This window comes from Dermatophagoides pteronyssinus, unplaced genomic scaffold (assembly GCF_027571235.1).
Source record: "Dermatophagoides pteronyssinus isolate colony J.1.1.1.1 unplaced genomic scaffold, Derpt_VIB-CSIC_2022.12 sq0002, whole genome shotgun sequence".
Taxonomy (NCBI): domain Eukaryota; kingdom Metazoa; phylum Arthropoda; class Arachnida; order Sarcoptiformes; family Pyroglyphidae; genus Dermatophagoides; species Dermatophagoides pteronyssinus.
Window position 1 is genome coordinate 1,007,400 of NW_027461526.1, and position 23,852 is coordinate 1,031,251.

At 26.8% G+C, this 23,852-nt stretch overlaps 2 protein-coding genes and 1 long non-coding RNA gene across 4 annotated transcripts in view; 2 read left to right on the plus strand and 1 right to left on the minus strand.

The window, feature by feature from the left end:
• Positions 1–546: 546 nt before the first annotated feature.
• On the plus strand, positions 547–1,446 carry LOC142646221 (uncharacterized). Its single transcript, XR_012847193.1, has 2 exons — positions 547–1,266; positions 1,323–1,446. It is a non-coding gene; the product is annotated as an uncharacterized LOC142646221 (long non-coding RNA).
• Positions 1,447–8,533: 7,087 nt separating this feature from the next.
• Positions 8,534–10,547, plus strand: LOC113797361 (uncharacterized). Of its 2 annotated transcripts, XM_075824868.1 has the most exons (3): positions 8,534–9,295; positions 9,351–10,047; positions 10,120–10,476. In XM_075824868.1, the coding sequence occupies exons 1-2, from the start codon at positions 9,289–9,291 to the stop codon at positions 9,584–9,586; spliced, it is 243 nt and encodes an 80-aa protein (XP_075680983.1). In that variant the 5' UTR covers positions 8,534–9,288; the 3' UTR covers positions 9,587–10,047; positions 10,120–10,476. The 2 variants fall into 2 exon arrangements, with proteins under 2 accessions (XP_075680983.1, XP_027203523.1); XM_027347722.2 differs by lacking the exon at positions 8,534–9,295 and having other exon boundaries at positions 9,913–10,047; positions 10,120–10,547.
• An 11-nt stretch (positions 10,548–10,558) lies between these two features.
• LOC113797393 (uncharacterized) overlaps positions 10,559–23,852 on the minus strand; it is a 34,684-nt gene continuing 21,390 nt past the window's right edge. The window contains 3 exon segments of the mRNA XM_075824869.1: positions 10,559–12,778; positions 12,848–15,092; positions 15,094–16,827. Coding sequence (XP_075680984.1) covers positions 12,743–12,778; positions 12,848–15,092; positions 15,094–16,595 — 3,783 coding nt within the window. The 5' untranslated portion in view covers positions 16,596–16,827 and the 3' untranslated portion in view covers positions 10,559–12,742.

Below are 23,852 nucleotides of genomic sequence, written 5' to 3' on the forward strand. Positions count from 1 at the left end.
TAAAATACAAATTGTCAAATTTTTTAAAACCAACGATTTTAAAATGAATTCAATTCAATTCACCATCGATATGGCAACTACAATGAAATTGTTTTACACAAAACTGCAATCTGTTAAGTGAAAAAAATTGTTCAACATTCATAACAAAAACACAAACAAAACAGACATTTAAATAATGTACAGAATGTTAGCGTTTCGTTTATGCGTAGCAACGATAATTAGTAATAGTTTAGAAAAAAATAACAATTTCTCAATTAAATTTGCAGTTTAGAGAAAAAGATGACCTTTTTAGTTTTTAACATGAAGAATCAATAGATAGATTAATAATCAAAATCAAAGTCCTTTGTTTTATTCAATTATGATCAATTTTTAGTTAAAAAAAGAGATAGTAATAATGAAACTAGTCAGTTGATTAGAATGACAAATCTTGTTGTTAGTCAGTAATCTAGAAAGTTGTAAAGTTAAGTTAGATAAAAGAAATTATTAAAAAAAAAAAAAAAACACAAAAAAAAACATAAATAAAAAATTATAAAAAAATATCAAAAGAATATTAAAAAAAAAAAAAATATCAAAAGAATATAAAAAAAAAATATTAAAAAAAAAATTAAAAGAATCAACCAGTACTATTCATGATAAAAAATGTACATCAAAATAACATTTCTTTCTTTTAACGATAAAAATAACAATTACATCCATAACAATTATAAAAAATTATTAATACATAATTTCTTATTCAACATACAAATGTAATATCATTTATTTCTGTCATTTAAACAAAAACAAAAAAAATTATTGTATAATACCCAAAACACTATTGTAATAATCAAAATTTCCCCTAATCTACAATCTTAAAGCGGGGGGATGTAAATGGATGAAAAAACATCACGTTATTTATGAAAAGAATTTATTTAAAATACTTTAAAAGAAATGAATAAAAATGAATCAGTCTGGTTTTTGACTCTCACTTGACAAGTCGTATTTTTGTATGTTTTTACATGTTTTTCACTTTTCTTACTAACACAATATTATAATTTCCTAATAATCGAAAAATGAATGGATAAATAAGTTCGACCAAGAAGAACCATAAAAAATTTGACTTGTATAAAATGATTTCGCCATTATTCACTTTTTTTATGAAAATGAATTGCTTTACAACAACAACAACATCGAGAATTTCATCATCATTATCGATTTTATTTTGTTCAAGGGAAAATTGTTTTCGATTCTCATTGATCATATAATAATTGATAGATAAAATCAATGATGGTATAGGCTTTTGTATTTTGTTTACAACGAAGATAATCATATTTTTTTTTTGATAGAATTATCTTCCAAAATAATCTGGCCAGGAACAGAAAAATTAATCGATCAAATACACGCACCCACCGATGCCAATTTCAATATATAAAAAAATAGTTGAGAATAAAAAATTACGCAAACATTTAACTAGTCATGTATGAATGAATGAATGAATCGATGAATTGAATGATTCACAATTGAATGAACAATGTTTATGAAATTCTTTATTAATGTGATTGCTTATCAGTGATGTTGTTATCATCATTACTAAAAATTATATCTGTTGTCATTTCAAATTTAAAACCATTTGTGATCATGTTTAAGTTTTTTGTTATTGTTTTTGGTCATCGATGGTAAATTGGCGATTAAAAGTTTCTTCGCTTGAATTGCCAATATTAACTTCTTATTTTTCAGATTTTCACTAAGCAAACCATTTCAATTCTTCAAATAAGTCGAGATTCTATTATTTTCATTTTCAGGTTATTTTCATCAGTTATAAATATGAACATGATTTGAAATTATTACACAACAAAAAAAAACAAACAGTAAGAATTAAGGATGAAAACAATGGCTCGTAACTATAAATCTTGTTGATTCGAAACTACATACGATATTGATTTGCCTTGTGAAAAAAAATACAAACAATTTTAGTTATACTTTCTGGTTTTGATATGAGATATTCAACAAATATTATTTTTATATATGAAATATTTATGCTAATTAAAATTACAATAGATTAGAATAAAGAAAGTGAACAACAACAGCAAAAAAAAAACCGTAACAGATTGACATCATTTTTATTTTTTATGCATCTAAAAGTTTTTTTTTTGTTGATTTGTTCATCGTTATACTTTTAATTTGTTCATATTATCTTTTTATATATGTATGTTTATGTGATAGGCATATAGTATACTTAATTAAGATTTTCTCATCTGCAAGATTTATTTTTTTTATATTTCATCATCATCATCATTGTTGTTGTTGTTGATATATTAAGCTTATCATCATCGTCCATGATGAAATGTTATGACGATATGATTCCATCATGATATTCTTGAATGTTTATGAAAGATGACGGATTTTTTTCCGTTAACTTACGTTACGTATAATTAATCATTTCTTTTTCTTTACTAATGACCAATGAGAATATCAGAACCAGTAGATATATTAGAATAATGTAAAACTCTTTGTCTTTTAACTTGTTTTTGGTTATTATTGTTACAATACGGGTTATTTGGGCAATGATTTACAGCTTTTACTTCACACACACACATACAAGCACGCACACATAGACATAAATCATATGGTGACAGAATCTTAAAGAATGCCGATTAAGTTTCACTCTAAATGATAGTGAATGACGTTAAGTATAGGAAATTTTTCTTCGTTAATGTAATCAATTCATCTTTTTGTTGATAATGACGATAATTCTTGATTTCATAGAAATATTTCGCTGAAGAAAAGCCAAAAAAAAAAATTCTTCATATTTTAATAGTATTAGAATGTTATGGATCAAATGATCCGACATTCGTGTCTTCAATTCAGAATGATTTCAAAGTTGAAATTTATTTTTATTTTTAAATTCATCCAAATTTAGTTGATTAGATTACAAAAAAATTCGAATTTTTAAAACTTCGATGTTTTAAAGCAATGTTTTTATATTGGTTTTACCATTTTCTTTACAAAACAGACTATCATTGTGTTGCGAAATGTTTTGAATTACTAACTACTAATATATCCTTATCATTAGAAAATTGTTTTCTCGTATGATATTAAATTCATTTTATTCTTGTTTTTTTTCTATCTGCAAAGAACTACTGTTTTTTTTCTGTCATCAACAAATAGGATTGTATTTAATTTGTAATGGTGAAATGAAAATACTTTTTTTTTCTGCTTGTTCGAATTGATCAATTCCGACATGATGATTATTTTATCTTCGTTCATACTTTGTACCATTTTGAAGCTAAGTAAAAAAAGAAAAAAAAATTCTGTGTGCTGTTTTTTTTTCATTAAATTTGCTCACATCGATTCCCGTAAACAGAAACTAAATTCTTTTTTCTTTTTTACTTTTGCGTTAAATCTTTAAATACTTATGTTTTATTTGACCAAAATTTTCACAAGAATTTTCCATCGATACGATAAATTGAACAAAATAGTGAAACAAGATAGCGCAAATGACATTTTCTTTTCATCACACACCCACAAACTATTGCAACAGCTTCCAATTTAATTGGAAAAGAATGAAATCAGAAAAAAATTAGGATAGAAAATTTTTACAAAAAAAGAAAAACGAAAATTCGTTTTGTTTTGTTTAAAGTTCTTAACTCGTTCGCTACCAGCGCTTGAGAAACAAATCTTTAACCACAGCCCATGGAATTTTTTATAATAGAACTTTGAATGGCAATGATTTTAAAACCAACGCATATTTGTAAAAGTAATTATATAAGAAATTTGAAAAAATCTAATTGATAAATAAATGTAAAATCTTAAACGACGAGTATTTGCATTTATGTAAAAACAAAAACGACGCAAATTTGATCAAATGTGAATACAAAAATCAAGCATATTCGATCTAATGTAAAAACAAAAACGACGCATATTTGATCAAATGTTAATACTAAAACCAAGCATATTCGATCTAATGTAAAAACAAAAACGACGCATATTTGATCAAATGTTAATACTAAAACCAAGCATATTCGATCTAATGTAAAAACTAAAACGACGCAAATTCGATCAAATGTTAATACTAAAACCAAGCATATTTGCTTAAATGTAAATACAAAAACGACGCATATTTGCGTCGTCGGGCTCAAAATAAAGAACTAAAACGACGCACATATGCGTCGCTGGTAGCGAACCTGTTAATTTTCGATTTACAAATAAAGTTTGTGACGCTCTTTTCTTTAGATTTAGTTGAATCCTTTTTGTTCCGATACGATTCGATTGTAAACGTTAGAGAAGATATTTGGGATCTCTTGTAGAATAGGAACCCCAATGCTGTTTTGGGTTCTTATTCTACAAGAGGTTCATTTGGGGTTCCTAATCTACATGAACCTTAATAAGGAACGAAACGATTACAATTCTAACGAAATACATCATATCTTTTTTAAATTAGATATTTTTGTCAGCAGTTAGGTTTTCCTCCCCGGAAAACCTAACTGTCCCATCCTAACCTAACCTAACCTGCCGAGATTAAGTTTGATTAATTAAAAACCAAGGAATGTTCATTTGCTTTATTCTATTTATGTATGTAGCAAGTTAGCATTGAGTTACTATGGGTTGGGTTCCTATTCTACAAGAGGTTCATTTTGGGGTTCCTAATCTACAAAAGGGTGTTTTGGGGTTCCTAATCTACAAGAGATCCGATATTTGTAATTGGGTTATGAAAAACTTTATTAGAAAAAAAAGTAACGTGATCGTAACTTTGACAATAGTTTTATTGGAAACAAAAACAATGAGAAAAGATTAACATGTGTCACCCGAAAAAAAAGAAAGAAAAAATCATAAATTTGATACAGATACAATAATAATTGTAAACGAAACCAATATATGAAAACCATAATGACAAGTATCGGTATGTGTGAGGCATGATTATAAGTGTTGATATTGCAACTAATTCTTTATAATTTAAACGGAATATGTTTTATTGATCCAGATCATTGTTTCCTTATATTGAGTGAATTAATTTTTTTCACTTCAAATATATGTGTCTTATCTATTGGAACTTCTCATCATATATGTCTTTGTCTTTGTCTATAATAACGACACCCTTTTTTATTTTTCATTTTTTATTGTCGAATGTTTATTTCAAACAATTTAACTTGTCTGATACTGATAACAACGATATTCTATTTTTAGCAAACAGAAGAAAAAAGTTTTTAATAAAAACATAAACAACAAAAATAAAAATAAGAATGTTTTGATGAAAGATTGAAGAAAATTTAAAGAGTTTAATAGAGATTAGGGTACTTTTTTTTCCTTTGAAATACTTGGAGCAAAACATTCAAAAAAAATATTATTAAAAGATTGTGAAGATAATATTGACTTTGAAAGGCAGTTTATCAAAGATTTATTAAATAAAAAAAGAAAAGAAATACTAATACTTGAACAATAACAGCAACAAAACAACAACGATTACTACAACAACAATGATTATAATAAAGGATAACAACAACAAAAAAAAACTCTTTCTTGAATTAAGTGAATAAATTAAACAAATTCTTTTCTTTTTATTCTATTATCGTTATCACAATCATTGTTTGAAGATGTTAATGTAATAGATGAAATTATTTTTTTTTCTCACACATGATCAGTGATACAAAAACAAGAATTTTCTCGTATTTGAGATCTTTTTTCTACCTTCTCATTTTTTCAGACAAATAATAATAATCGATAGTTCACTAGACTTCGAGTGAATGTTCTTTCTCTTCAATCTACACCATGATAATCTTTTACATAATACAAATGACCAACAACAACAACAAACATAGACCAAAGAACATACAATAATTAATTCATTGATCACGTTCTTTTTCAAGGATCAAATCGATAAAAATACTGATGCCAATTCAATTCTTGCTCTGTTTTTTTTTGTTCAGCTTCGAAATAATAAATTTATGTAATGAAAAACATGTCTGCCATTGAGATATATTGGTCATGATTTTTTTTCATTTTCATTCGCTTTGTTTGTTGGTCGGTTTTTTTGTTTGTTTGTTTGTTTTATGTCGATGTCTGTGTTGGTGGTTAATTTGTTCGATGATGATATTATTAAGATATCAATGCGCAAACACACACGGATGTTGTTTTATTTATATAAACAATTCACGTAATATAATTTTCATCAATATTACAACAATGAAAATTTATTATTAGATTCAATAAAAATATAACAAGAAAACATACTCACACACTCTTATATAATATATAGATAATTTAATAGAATTATTATATCACATCATCATCATCATCATGAACATTGAAAAAGAAGAAAATAATTTATATAAGAAAATAAACATATATACTGATGACATTAATATGAATTCATATGCATATATAGAATGATCGAAAGCCATAGGAATCATCATTATCCATTTCAGCAAAATATTCAATAATAAAAACAAAAAAAGAGAAATTCGAATGAGACAATAACTACGAATCATCATCATCATCATCATCACAAATCGACCATTAAAATGATCGAAAGAAAGTTATAATCATCATTATAGCAATGAAAACAATAAGAAAAATAAACTTAATGTTTATGTTTTTTAAGATAAATATAAAATGTATTTGAGATTTTTTGTTTTGTTCCTTAACCAAGACCTGATTTTTACTGTTATCATCAAATACAAAATGAAGATAATATACTAAATAAATTGTATGATTTAAGAAGAAAAAAATTCATATTACAAATTGAATGAATCATATTTATAGATATGAAAACATTAAGGTCATTGATTCTATCTTAATCAAGGCAGGCAAATGTTATTTGTTATTTTTTCCAGTTAATTGTTATGATGATATTGCATTTGCAAAATTCTTTGTATCATCATCATTATCATTATCATCATCAGCATCCGTAACGAATGTTAAATAAATTTTTGTTTCTTCACTTTAGTTCGTGATTCGGAAAGATTTTTCTCATTTTTTTTCATTTCCATCATCTCTTTTTCTGATATCAAAATGGCCTTTAGTTAGAACAACCAATTTCTCATCATTCACACAGACATATGTAAATAGAATCAACAGTGATGATGGTAAACAAAATAAATTGATTATAATTATCGATAATGATGATATAATTTGATCATAATTATTCGCTAGTGATAATAGCTATAATTGTAAATATTTTCTTTTTCTTTTTCTATGTTGTTATTGTTTATTTTTTGCTATTTCTGTAGTTGATTATTTAAAATAATGAATTTGAATCCATTATCTATCATATAATTCTTGCAAATAATGTCATTACCATGTGACTTGTGATTCAAAAAACAAATTTGTTTTTATTGTTGAATATTTTTAGTTTTTTTTAGGAAAATTGATGAAATAATTTTTTTATGAATATCAACAAGATTTATTATTATACAGTTTATTATCATCTATTTTTGATGATGAATTTCTTTCGGCAATGTTTTTTCATTTTGGTTATTTTTAGCAAAAAAAATTTGTTCCATTCCAGACACGAAAAAAATCATCAATTTATAATCGATGAATTGCAATTGATCGCTAAAAAACAAAAATTTTTTGTTTAATGAGAAATATTCAATATTCGATAAAAATAAAAAAATAGAAAAAGAATAATTGACTTGAAAACTGTCTGTTGAATTATACTTCGAGTTCAACCCCGAAAAAAACGATTAATTAACATCGAATAAAAAAAAATATGATGGAGTAAACAAAACAACAAAAAACAACCAAACAAAACAATGAGAATAAAAAACCTGAACTTTGTAAACAAATTCTGTAAATACATTCGTTCGCATCCACCACACACATAATGAATGAAGGCAAAAACAAAAGTGACAATGTGTAAATCATAATTAATGTATTAATGATGATGATGCTATTGCTATGTAATACATGATCAGTGTATTCCTTTATTCATGTTTCACTATGTTCATGTGTTTTTGGGAAAAACTAATTTACTGATCATACTGACGATATTGGAATGGATGATGCAAACAAAAAAACAAAAAAAAAGCTCATCAACAGAGTTTTAACAAACACTAATATTCGGTGTGTGTGTGTGTGTGTGGGTAATTCTTTTAACCGAAATAGAATATATAAACAAAGCAATGGATTGTGAAAAAAGCGATCACTAGTGTTGGATAATAATAATGATGATAATGTTTCAGCAGAAAAAAAAGAAAACAAAAATGTATCGATTTTTATTTTGTGTTTTTTTAACTCTCTCTCTCTCCTGCATACATGTGAATGTCAGTACGTAATTTAATCAGCCAGAAAAGAATTTGATGAACGAACGAAAAAAAAACTTTGCTTTCAATCTTCAAATCTGGTTGAATTAAATGAAGGAGAATGGAATTGATCAGAATAAACGAAAAAAAAATATTTTATTTGTTTTTTCTCATTGAAAAAATGTATACGATAGAATGATGATCATTGAATGTCTTCAAGTAAATTTTTTAAAAAAACAAATTTTGTTTTTAAAAAAAGGTCATCATCAAAGACTACTATTATCATTAACATTATAATCTGGTGATGACATTTCCATCCTCAAAATGATGGCCAAAAACAAATAAAACGGAAACGTTGAAATAAAAAACAAACAAAAATCATAATGGTAGCCATGAGAAATGCGAAATTTTTCAATGTTTTTATTGAATCAAAAACCAAAACAACCAAACAAAACAAAACAAAAACAAAAACAAAATTTGTTACCCAATGGAATTAAAATCTATAGTGACAAACAAATCCATTTCTATTGTCAACTTTGCTTTTGGATTGTGAACATGATTCTACGGGCGAATTCCTACAATCATATAATGTAAAATGTCTGCGATTGGATTCAAAAATGCCTATTTTCCATGTAAAAAAAAACCTCTTGTCAATTATTGATGAGAAGGTGGATTGATAAATAAAATGGGCGTATTGTGATAAAAAGTTTACTTTGAAAATTTTCTATAACTTGTTCATAAAAAAATTAGATTTTTAGATGCTTTTTTATATTTTTTATCAAAGGTAGAGTTGCCATCTGGTGTTGTTCTAGAAAAAATGGAATTTTTACCAAAATGTAGATGAAATTTCAAGGATTTTTATCAAGAGCCACTGTATAGGTGATTATTGTAAAATTAATTTTTCCGGTTTGTTGTTAATGAATTCAATGACATTACATTGATTGATATCATTGATTGTATCAATGATCATTTGTTTTTTGAAAATACCGATATAAAAACATCAAAAAGTTTCAGTATATCCCACATTCATCTTTTGTTTTCAAGAAAAAGATTAACAACAATAAAAAACAACATGAAAGGTATGTAAAAATATTAATTGAATGAATTGGGATTCTTAATTTTTTTACGAAATAGTATCAATCGTAATGGTGGTTTCTTTGTTGGTATTGATGATACAATGGTCAGATATCCATGCTTTTCCAAGTCCAATCGAAACATTTGCCAATTTTTTTAAATGTACAGCATTACATTTAAGCGAACAATGTTTGGATCTTGCATACCGATGTCTTCTATTAGCAAATCCATGGAAATGTTTTAAAACATTAAAATGTGCAGAATTAAGTTTAGCTCAGTGTACGATTATTGAATAATCATTGATAAATTCATAATTTAACTTTACAAGAAATCTATTTATGAGCATAATAATGTATTTTGATGAATGTAATTTTCAAATTTTTTCCCGTTAGCAACAAGTTTCATCCTCACAATTGATATAAATCTATTTTACGTGAAAAATTGACTTTCGGATACCAATAAAAAAAAGTTTCCTTTATAAAATGATTTATTAATCGAAATATTTTTTAAAATTTTTCAAAAAAAAGTTTCCTTTGCTGATTAGATTACAAAGATAATCATCGTTTCCTTCCGATGAACAACACCAATTTGTGTGGAACATTGAACCCTTTTGAACAATTTTGAATCATCAAGTAACCATATATAAACATGAAATTCGACCGTTGAAACATTATTGTTTTCAATTTCTAAAATAAGCAAGCAAAATAATTTATCGTTGAAAAACAATTTCAAAAAAAAGATCAACCAAAAATGAAAGGTCTGATTTGTTGATTATTGAAGATCAATTTGTTTCTCTTTTCTAAATTTGTTTCCTTTATCATTTTATCAGGTTTCGTATTTGTAACAATTGTTCTGGCTATGTCATTGTTTACAGCAATTTATGCTCAAACCGAATTACCTCCTTGTCCAGATGCAGAAAGCATTTTTGATATTATCAAAAAAACAATGAAAATGACATTTAAATTTGGCAAAGATGCTGTAGAATACGTTGATTGTATGCGAAAACATGCAAGTGCTTGGTGTGTTTCTGAAATAATAGCAACAGAAGGATTTTCAACCACTACTTGTGATGAAAAATCTTTGAAAATATGCGGACAATTATTTCGTGAACCTTTTAATCCCACAATCTAGTTACTTTAGATTGTTTGATAAACAAAAAATTGATTAATAATTATTTCCAAAATAATTTAATTTGACCGGATTTTTATTCACATGTTTCAAAAAAAATAAAAATAAAATTCAATTCAAACAAACAAATGATTCGTATGTTATATTCAAAGAAATTTTTTTATTCAATTTTAAATCAATAACAATCAATTAATTAATAATTTATCATCATCATTATAGAATGAATGGATGATAATAAAATAGGATAGAATGTGTGAGAGAAAAAAAAGTGTTCGAATGCGAAAAAAATTTGATTCCAGAATTGTAATAATAATAATAATAAGCATGAGATTAGTGAAAGTGTAGTAGATCAAAAAAAGAAAAAAACTTGAAAATTAAAAATTAAGATCAAAATTCATTCGAGAAAAAAACAGCAAGGAAAAAACAGACAAAATCCATTCAATGGGAGTAATTGAAGGTGACAAAAAAATAAAAATATAAATTTTAAAAGAAAATGAACGAAACAAAAAAAAATTAAATTTTGAAAGAAAAAAAGATTACATCGTTTGCAAATAAACCCCAATAGATGGTGCATGTGATCATGGTGTATAATTATTCGAAAAAAAAATTCATAATTCAATCAATCAAAAAAAAAAAATGAATAAATTATTCGACAAGAAAAAAATATCAAAAAAATAGATGAAAAAAAATAAAATGACAAATCCATTGAAGGAAATTCGGTCAGAAAAAAATGTTGAAAAAACCAAGAATCAAAAAAAAAAAATTCACAAAAATCATGTCCAATCAGATCAAGAAAAGAAAAAACAAAATTGAAAAAAAAGAAAGCAAAATAGGAAAATTGCACCAGAGATAAAATGTTGTTGAAAGCATTGTGATTGTATGGAAAAAAAATGATAATGATTTTGAACGAAATGGTGAACAAAACGTAAAGGCAGGAAGAAATAGAAAAAAAACTGAATCAATCAGACAAAAAATAATAATGTGAGATTCATCAGGTGTGTTTGTGTATTTTTTTCAATATAATTTTATCTAATAAATTCAATCATCAATATCCTCATTTGTCTAATATGACAATATGAAAAATGTGTGTGTGTGTTTGTGTTTGCCTTGATTAAGTGTTTATTGATTCAATTAGCAAATAAAAATGATTGATTAATTAATGCCAAATATTAAGAAATATTTGAAAAAAAGAGTTCAACGATGTATCAATTATGTGCGATGAAGAAAATAATATAAAAGAAATGTTAATGACACTTAATTCAAGTAAAAGTCTACATTCGAGAGGAAAAAACAAACGAAAAAAAATAGGCAAAAAAAATCAAATTATAATTTGTGCAGTGTGAGATAGGAAAAAAAGGATTCGACTTGTGAAAAAAATGAATTTGGATTAATTATCATCCATCCTATTGTAAAAGCAAATTATTATCATCATAAGACTCATTTATCAAAAAAAATGTTAATTCTGATGAACAATGAAAGCAAAAAAATATTTCAAAAAGGGAGAGAAAATATCTTCATAAAAGGACCAGATAAATAAATGTTGTCTCTTGAAAAGTGTTAGAGAGAAAGAAAGATATTCATTTTTTCTAGTGATAATAATTTGATTTGAAATGAAAAAGATGATGATGATGATGAAATCGACCCTTTATAAAAAACATAAAGAAATAGAGATCCAAATCAGGACCACACAAACACAGATTGAAAAATTAAATTATTTGGATTAGAATAACTACTACTAGCCTGTTACCTCATTCACAGTCACTTATTATATTTAACAAAAGTAAAAAGTATCGCAAAAAATATATCATCATCAATTAAAATTGAAATATGTTAAAAGATTTTTTTTTTTGTATATTCGGGTGTGTGGGTGTGGACGAAATTATTGTATTTCTTTCATTATTATGTAGGAGTGTATGTCATTGAAATGAATTTGCATTTGATGTGTGTGTGTGTGTGTTTTTATGTGAGAATTGCCTATCCTGTTTTGATGTTAATCAGGACAACGAGAAGAGAAAAATATTAAAAAAGCACGAAAAAAAATAAACAAAATATAATTCTCAGTGATGAAATTCATTCATATTTTTGTTCAGATCAGATTTGAATAAATAAATATAAAGGAAAGATCAAGAGTGTGTAAGTGAGATAGATTGAAGAATAGATAAAAACAAGATCAACAAAAAATAATGTAAATAATAAAGCTGAGATAAGAGAATGAAGAAGAAATCGATAGCAACAACAATTATTCAATGATTGTTTTTTCTTCAATTTTCAGTCGATGATCATGAATATTCGCAAAGATGGGAAAAAAATTGATTGCCAGAACATCATGTTTCGTTGATTTTTTTCTTCAATGCTTTTACCTATACAATGAAACGGGGAAAAAATACAATTTAATAGAATTCATCTCAGATTCAAATAATAAAACATACCCATGGCTGAGAATCAATTTCTTTGTTTATGGAAATATGTTTTAGATGACATCGCTGGCCACGATGACATCCAGATGATAAACGCCAATTAAAACATTCACCACTTTTTTCAACAATTTTACGTGCCTGTTCTAATGTTGGTAATTGACCGGCACGTGATTGTTCCATGCTTGGTGCAAAACGTAATTTTAATGGTTCATTTGGATCTGCACATAAATCTTGTCCATTGTAATTATGTAATGCAATGATAGCTTCAACTGGAGAATTTGGATTATCATAATGAACAAACACAATGTTTGTACCATTAGTTGCACGTCGTTCGAATGTTTGAATGCCAGTAAAATGTCCATAACGACGGAATCGACGTTTTAAGTAGTGTAAACCAACTTCCGGTGATACATTACAAACCCAAAGACCTTTATAGCCCATAAGATTAGTTGGACGGCTAGATGATTGGGAATTTTCATTCATTGTGATACCATTCGATTCAAAACCATTATCTCCAATACCAATATGACCACCGCAATCCGTTATGGTCAATGATCCATTAGGTGATCGAATAAATCCTAATTGAGATTCTTTTATTTGCCCTGATTTCAATAGTTTATTAGCATCATTCATACTCATTGAAGGCGATAATGGAGATGCGCCCATGGCACGAAAATTCAATACTTGTGTTTGTTGTTGTTGTTGCTGATGTTGTTGTTGTTTTCGATAATATTTTTTATTCAATCCATTTTGATCAGCATTAAATTGGTCATAGAATGATTGCATTGGATTATTCACCGATATATTTGATGATGATGTAAAAGCATTAAAATAACCATTAGATGATCCATTGTTAGAACCATTAAATGATTTATGAGATGATGAATCTAATAAATTAAGAAATGATGATGAATCAACTAGATCGATATTATTTGAACCAACGCCACCACCATTCAAAACATTATTGCCATTATTAGTGCCAGTATTACCACCAATACCATTATTATGATGGCCATTCAATGACGATGCCGCAATATCAGCAAATGTTCTTGGCTGCTGTTTTTGATGATTCGGATGATGATTTGAAGCGGCTGACAAAAATGTATGATATTGTTGTTGTTGTTGTGAATGATGATGATGTTGATGTTGATGATAATTATTCGGTGAACGATTGTGATTCAATTGATGATGTTGTTGCTCTAGGGTATTAACCGATTCGCTTGAGCAATTGTGATTGAATATTGAATCATTCATTGTATTGAATGTATCGATTAACAATGATGTTGATGTCGTATTCATCGACACTGGTGATGATGATGATGATGGTGTTGATGAAGAAAATAGATTTAGATTGTTCGAAATGTTGTTGTAATTGTTTTTGTTATTACAATTGTTATTGTTATTCTGATGATGATGATGATGATGATGTGTATGATAGTGATTATTCATTTCATTCAATACACCAACAATAGTGGCTGTTGTATTATTCTCAACATTATTAAAAATATCAGCAGCGGTGTTTTTCAAATTGACACCATTCTCATCAAATGACGATGATTTTGATGACGTGATTACGTCATTATTGTTATTAGTTGTCGTTGACAATGAATTAGATGACACCGAAGATAACGGCGGCGATGATGTTGCCGTTGACACCGTTGCCAACATTGAACGATTTCTAAGATCAAAGTTGTTACCATGTAATTGTTGTTGTGGTTGATTATTCGTAAACAATTGTTGTTGTTGTAAATTGAGATAGCCTAATAAATCATTGAGGGTATCATCCGAATTTCGACAACCACCACCACCACCAGCAGCAAATGTCATCGGTTGACAGCTTTTCATCATAAAGTCATTTGTCGTTTTGTGATTATGTTGATCATGATTATCAAATAGTAGATCATTACAACAACTACCATCAACATTCAATTTGTCTATCGTCATAATGGTGGTGGATGGAAAATGTAAATGATTTCTATTATGATGGCAACCATCAACACCGGAAATAAAACCCGTATCATTGAAAGAATTTGGTTCAACCACTGAAACATTATCACTGCTGTTGCCGTTCACCGGATGTAATGACTTGCAATCGTTATTTTGTTGATAATGATGATGGTTATCTTCTGAACTATCGTTACCGTTCCCATAAACCTTAATCGATGATCGATTATTTGAATTATATGAAAGCTTATTATTACCAATGATCATCGAATGATGATGATCCAACAAACCATCGAATGATCGTTCATCATTTCTTTTGTTGATTAGATTTCATGGTAGTAGTATTCGATGAAGATGATGATGATGTCGATGATGACGAAGATATAGACAGATTGTCCAATGAAAAAGAAAAAGTTTCACAATTGAGATCATTGGTTTCGTTATTATTATTATTGTTGTTGTTGTTAATGCCATTATGCATATGATTATTATTATTATAACCATTAGATATTATTATATCATTTGAATCATTCATTATGGTTGTTATGGTCTTGGCCGATGTTGATTTGATTTTTCCATTATTTTCCACATTGTTGTTGTTTGATGATTTTTGCTGTTTTGATAAAAACAAACTGATCAAGGTACCATTATCATTGGACAATGTTTGATGATGGTTGCCTTTGTTATTATTGATTGAATGTGGTTGCTGATGATGATTATGATGATGATGATTTTCAAAATTGGCCACAATCGATTGATTTGATGGAGGCGAAATCGATATCGATGATGAAAGCGATGAAAATGATGATGGTGATGACGATGATGTATCCATAAAGAATGATGACGATATACCAGATGAAAGTGATGATGATGCTGATGGTGAACCATTACCATTTTGACCATCTGCCAATAATCCAACATCATCTTCCAGCGTAATTTCATCGTTTGAATCTTCTAGCAAACCATCTTTTAGCATCGTAACAATTAGATTATTACCATTTGAACGATGATGATCAATAGATAATTCAGGAGATTCAGAAGAAATAATAGCTTTCTTCATCAATGATTTTTGATGAATATTGCCAATACAATTTGAAAGAGATGAATAATTTCCATTAGCATTAAAATGCTGATCATGATGATATGATTCAATTGGTGAACATACTATCAAATCATTTGAATCGATAACGGATCCATTACTATCGCCAATAGCCATACAAAGAAAACGTTTGGATAATGGCGGTGATTGGCCATGAATACATTCCATTATTAGATTATTATTATTATTTGTTTTGTTTATCGATATTGAATCAGTTGATTGAGATAATAATTCAGCCGCAGCAAGAGGAGATATATCATTGTAGGTCATGATTGTAGATGATTTATTATCACCATTACTATAGATAGCCGATGAATAAGAATTATTATCTTTCCCTTTATTTGCCAATAACGTTCGACCATCATTTATTGTCGAATTATCATTCAAAGATTGTGACAATATGGCATCAATAACTTCATTTACCGATGAATATAATGGCGAATATTTATTGGCAGTTGTTTCATCGAATCCAGCATCTCGTAATGCTTGATATCGTTGCATATAAATTGATTCCGATTGACCATCGATAATTGAACATCCTGCAATATTTATGTCCGTTTGTTCGGACATTGAACACCGTTCCTTAACGGATATTGAAGTGGTTGTTGACGATGATGATAATGATGATGATGAAGAAGATGATGGCGATGGTGGTGATGATAAATGTCTATATTGAGATAATGATGTCTGTTGCTCGATGTGAACATCAGGAGGCATATTTTTTTGTTATTGTCAAAACTTTCTGAAAAATTTTCTCAATTTTGTTAAGGATTGTTTAGATTGCATCAAACAAGCCCAATTTCCAAAATTCAGATACTAATGGAGATGCAAGTGAAAAGAATATTTTTTTTCAGTAAACATCCATTATAATATGATTTAGATTGAAATGATGGAATCGAATCGAATAATTGCAGAATGTAAATCAGATGTGATGTGTGTGAAAAATGGCCTAAAAAACAGAAAACAAAAAAAAACAGAAAAAAAAGAATTAGAAATTTATTTTATTAAAGAGGTCATCATTGAATTGAATTGATAAATTTATCATTGTGATTCACATAAAATATTTGTTTCAATTGATTGCGACATTTATTCTTGTCAACGTAAAATTTTTTTTTTGCATAATAACAATTCATTAAAAATAATATTAGCTATAATACAACAACAACGATTATATGGATTCATAGCCTGATCATTCAACAATTAATTCTAACATTAATGGTAATTGATAATTGATTGGGGGCAAAAAAAGCAAATGATGATATGTACCCGGTAGAAAAATTTTTCGTTTTCAAATAAATATCATTCTTATATGCATATATTTTATAGTGAGGAAAAAAAATTCATACAAAGAAAAATTTTGAATTCAAAATATATTTTATCTAAATTTATCTGAACCGAAAACAGTTGTTGCAATTTCAATGAATGTTTTTTTTAGTAAAGAAACAAAACAAAAAAAAATTTGCATTTCGCATACCTATGTGGTAGGTCGCTTGTAGGTATTTTCACATTTTCGTTAGGTAATGATATGAACAACAACAAGGTAAAAGAAAAAAAAAGTCACACACATACGAACCAGCCGAAAGACACACGCACACAATCGATTCAATCTAAAACTGAAATTGTATAGTTTTTTTTTCTATATTCAAATTATTTTTCATTTTACCAACTTAATGATGAAAATGATTCGTATTCGAATCAATTTTTTTTCTTCTTTTTCTTCAAAATTTATTACATACAGGGTGTTTGTTAAATCATTAAATATTTTCAAATACGATGTAATAGTTACTGACTTTTTTTCCAACTCATCCTTATTTAAGCGAATGAATTAATGTATATATGAATGAATAAATGAATGAATAATTGATCCGCTATCAATATATTGATTCGATTCATTATCGATCAATTTATCTGATAATGATGAAAATAAAAAAAAATTAAGCCTCATTCCTTTATGATTGATATGTCATTTTTATTCGTCTTTTTTTTGATAAAAAAGAGTTTCGGAATTCAACCAAAAACTTTGCTTGAATATTGTCAATTAATGAATAAATAAATGAGATTGATCAAATGACAGAAAATGAAAATTTATCTAAAAATAATCTTCATTTATAGCAGTATACATTCAATTTAATTCAATTTAATGGCTAGTAATAAATCAAATGGTTTACACGTACATCAAGCGTTATTTTTCTTCTTCTACTACTTTACTTATTTTATTTTGTTGAAAAAAATAATGATAACAAAAATTTTATTGGTGAAAAAAACAACAACAACAATTGAATCATTATTAATAATTCAATAAGGATTATATATCTCATTAATATATTTGAATTTAGCTTTTAAATAGAAAAATTCTGAACAAAATTTTTGGTGACATTCACCATTAAGCTTGAATGTACAACAACAACAACAAAAAATATTCACCACATTTGAAGGTTATCAATTTGATTATCAATTTACATTATTGATGCTGAAAGTGATAGAAAATTCAAAAAAAACATACCTACACAAATGATTTGATGGTTAACCATCGATCGTTTGAATTGATAAAAATAAATTTGTAATTTGTTGATGAATTTTTATATCAAATAAACAAAATAAAATAAATATTGAAAATTTCAATGATTCTAATACGGAAAAACAAAATCAACAATTTGAAAATTGTAACTATGAAATCAAAAAGACAAACAAAAACTTGATAAAAAACGTTTGCGTTGGCACGCTAATTTCAACATGAATTCGGTGCTTGATAAAAGTATTTCACCTTGACAAACATGAATGACGATGAAATAAATATTCATTCGATTTGATCGTATGGAGAAATAGGAAAAAAAACGTAAAAATTTCCATTGAATTTACAATATACTTGCACCATGGTTGCCATAGATGACAGAATAATGAAAATGTAAAGTAAGAAACTTTTTATCAATACGGTATTTGAAATTGTTTCCTATTTTCATTTTGTTTTTTCCGTTTATTTTTTCATTTGTCTACGAAGGTACCGTTGACAGAAATAGAATCAAAAAAAAAACGGCAAAATAAGTCAGCATTCCACAACATGGCAACTTGCCGCTACCATCTTAGAAAAAATTCACCACTATTATCTACGAATACGACCATTATTATTATTATTATTATCATTATCAGTAAGAAAAAAAACCACTTTAATAGGTCAGATAAAAAGCTATCGATCCACTAAAGAATAGTCAAGTATATCACTAAAGTATATTTTATTCCCATAGTTTTAATAAGAAATGACAATTAAAAGCCGATATTAGAACAAATTACATTAAGTTATTTCAACAACAACATGAATGAAAAAAAAATTATAAATACAATAAAAGTTTCATTAAATTTTTCCCGTTAAACATTAATGAATGATATAAGAACGGAAAAAAATAATGAAACATTATTCGTTGAAACAAGATGAATTTTATTTTTTGTAATGAAATGTAAAAAGAAAAATTTCATAAATTTTTTTAAAAAAAATGAAGATTATTTATAAAGTACGAATCATAGGTTCATAAGGGAAAAAATCGATTAGTTTTTCTTTAAAAAAAGAATCCTACATGATTGACACCATTCTCATCATCATCATCACAATCAACAATAATGATCATTAAATTTATTAATATCAACAAACTATATTAGTGTCAAGACCTTTTCTAATTAACTTTCATTTGTTTTAGCTGATCAGTTCATTAGCTCAGGTCATCAGGTCGATTAAATAATAGAAAAATAGATCAAATTTTTTTTTCTCATTTCTCTTACATGAATAAACAAGAATAATTAATATGAATTATGTTATCATTGAATTTTGATGAAAATAAACAATGTATATAAAGATGACATTGAACAAGAATTTACCAATTTCAATCGAAATCGATTCATCGATTCTTAAGATTATGGAAATGGAAAAACTTTATTCAACTCAATTTATATTCAAAATATTAGCATTTAAATGAGTATGCTATGTCACGCGAATGTATGTGATGAACAAAAAAAAATTCTTAGATTGGACTTTTTGTTTTCAAAAAAAATACAAATAAAAAAATTCCGTCACTATTGGAGATTCTTGTCAGTTGATTCTTAGCAACAGAAGTTTTTTTTCTTTGAAAATTCAAAAAAAAACAGAAAAATTAAGACCAACATAAACGCACCAACACGCAGTTTTTTTGAATTTTTAAATTTACTGCAGTTTAAACTTTTTTCCCGATAATGAGAAAATCAGCCAAAAATACAATAAAAATAATCATAATAAAAAAAAGAATGATGAACTGTAGCATCCATATTGGTTGATCGAACAGGAGTAAAATAATGGATTTCTTTCATTATTGTTCTTTTCTTTAAAACAAAAATATAAATTCAAAATGGAGCACTATATTTCACTTGGAGGTTTATGGAAGGGGTTTAACCAATACAAATTTTTTACGCCAAATTCAAAGGTAAAATAAAGATTTCTTGTTCTTTCTACATTTTTCATTCATTTATCCACATCAAACAATAATAAATTAGATCGACCGAAAAAAAAACAGTAACAGAACAACAAGTTGTTGAAAAAATCAAATACACCAAATTATATCGGCACTTGAGCAAAACAAAACAAAACAAAAAACAAAAACAAATGTTGATTGATAAATGTTTTCACTTGACCGGTCGACCAAATATTAATGAATAAAATAAATGAATGAATGGATTTTATTTTATTCAATTTTTCAATTTTTTTTTGTTGTTGATAAAATTTTCATTTTGTTTCATTGATTATTTTTAAACAAATCATTTTTCATGTTTATTTGTTTGTTTATTGTTTAGTTTGTATGTTTTTGTTTTCTTTTCACTTGAATATCCAGGTTTTGGCAATGGTTCCAGCTGTGTGTGTGTATGATCATATAACCAGAGATAACGATGACAACAACAACAACAACCATCCATAACAACAAGATGGATTGATGATCTATATTTGTGATGATTTGTTCAGCCTCAATCATCAAACACAAACAACCATCATGACAATCAGTAATGAAATTTGATGAAAATAAAAAATTCAAAAATCTACAGTGATGATGATGATGATGATGATGATGGTGGTGGTTAAAGCAGGTAACAAGCATTAATTAAAATAGACAGAATAAATTGACTCGGCCCAGTTTTTTTTTCAATTTTTTTATCGCTATAGTTATTCATTGTTTTTTCTTCTTCTACTATACTTCAACCACTAACAACAATTCGAATCTCATAATCAAATCAATCAATTCTAAAATATATTTTTTTTTTCGAAACTTTTCAATGATCTATTGTTATCATATAAAAAAACATATTTTTTCCGGCTGTTGAATTCGATATCTCTTGAAGATCTTTTCTTTTCAACAATATTTTAATATTCAAAAGATCTCTTATAGATGATCATCTTGAAGAGGGTTAAGAATGGGCGCCACATGCTGATACCAATGATGATGATGAAATCTGATGGATTATTTTGTATATAACCGTTATTCAAATATATATTTTTTTTATCGATACATCATCATCATCATCATTTTTACCGGCTTCTGTTATTGATAAATAATGTTAGCAATTCTAAAAGTTTGAAACAAACAACAAAAAAAAACAAAACAAGCATCAAACATTTATCCATAACATCAAATAAATATTATTCATTAATCATTATGAACTATATCACTATCACCACCAGAACAAGATGATCTATAAAATAAAAATAAAAAAATAAGATGCATGAGGAGAAGAAACGATTACAAAAAAAATGGATCACATCAATATTATTATGTTTTGGTTATTGTTCTTATTTTACCTATGATGATTAAGTTTTTGGTTTCTCACACACACACACAAATACAAGAAAAAACTACACAACAATTTGATTCATTATCATCATACACCATTAAACTACACCATATATCGTTATTATCATCAACATCATACACACATATTGAGAAGAAGAAAAAATATCATGAATCGAATGTAATTAAACCAACTTTTTCATGCAATGCATTGTATTATCATTATCATTGAATGGCTTATATTATTATTTTTGAAATTGTGTGTATATCAGAAAGAAATAATTTACCGATTTATTTAGTTAGAAAAATTCGTGGATTTTTTGATATACAAAACAAAAGACAAGTAAACCAACAACGAATCAAATCGATAGATAGAAAAAACTGTTGATTACATCAATACTAATGATGAACTTTGAACATTTATTTTTATTTTGGTTTTCGCTTTACAAAATACACATAAACACATTCAATCCATAAACATCCATATATACAATACATTTATCTCTGAATAAAATGACCAAAATAGTTCGTTAGTGTTGTTATATATGTGTATGTGTGTATGATAACATCATTTAATGATGATGATAACGATGGTAATCTTCTTAGACCAATATTAGAAAACTTTATACCATTGATGGATTTATATTATCATCATGTAAAAGTATATGAATCCGAATATTTAATTGTTAGATTTTATCTACAAATCTTATCATCATCATAGACCAGAACAAAATTATGATCATTCATCAAGAATCGTGCCATAGCAGCCAATAAAAAAACTGAACAAAAATTGAAGATTATCTTTAGATTTTTATTTGAGAATTTTCAGATACTTGTACAGAAATCGGAATTTAACATATGAACAATGAAATAATCAAAATAAACAAAAATAAACTTTATAAAATGATAAGCTGACAATAAAATTTAAACTACAAAATTGTGGCAAACGGTTTATATTCAATAGGTGAGATAAATCGATATATTCAATATGATTAAGATAAAAAAACAATAAAAAAATAACTAAACAAAAAAATTAACCAATTCAATCCGATAGTGATCATGATCTTTTATTTTGGCAACTATGATGATGATAATGATTTAGGTAGAAAACTTGCTGAAAAGATCCATAATGAGTTTGCACCAAACAAACCAACAAAATAAAAGATACAAAAATCAAAGAAAATAATATGGAAATAAAAAAGCACAATGTATTATTTTGATACGTAGGCGGAAAATTTTTTTTGATCAACTTTGGTGGATTTTTTTGTTATTCGTTATATAATCAAAGTAACAATATCGAAGTATTTATATCATATGGAGGAATATAAAAATAGGAAAAAAACCATTTTCATAGACTTATATGATTAAACAAAGATTGAATTCTTATTTAGATTATTGCACTGTCTCATTATCATCATCAATGAAGCTTTTATTTTGACATTGGAATTTTATTCATTCGATCTATAGATTAAACCCCCCTATATTTCGATGAAGTAAGGGTAAAAAAAGATTAAAACACTATTAAAATCGATGCATAAAGCTAGATAAATCACAATCACAATTTCTTAATAGTGTAAAAGATATTGGCAATCTGAAACACATACACACATATAAAAATTGTTAACCGACCGGTTATTATCATTAACCGATACCAAATAATAATGTATAACAATGATGTTTGAATTAATAATAATGATGATTATTGTCGATGTCGTTGTTGTTGTTGCTGTTCGATATAATGATGATAAATAATTGTAGAAAAATAAAGAGAGAGAGTAGAAAAAAATTGAGACCTTCAAAAGGTCGTGGCAGAAAAAAAAATGAAAACCATTTGACCATTTCGTAGGTTGATTGTTATAATTCACTTCACATATTCAACTTTTGTTGTTCATTTTCATTTATCCCATATATATCCATCTTTTCATCCATGTCATCAATCGATCATTCATCTCAAGAAAAAAAAAGAAAATAAAAATTTCTATTTGCAACAACAACGATAATGATGATGACGATGATGTGAATATCTATACATAGAAGTAGAAAAAAAACATTGAAAATTCTTCATATAACAATCATTACATAATCATTATTATCATTATAAATGAAAATCAAGTTCGACATTTATCTATCAATCTATATGTGTATTGAGGGAAAAAAATGTTTGTGAATGATGATG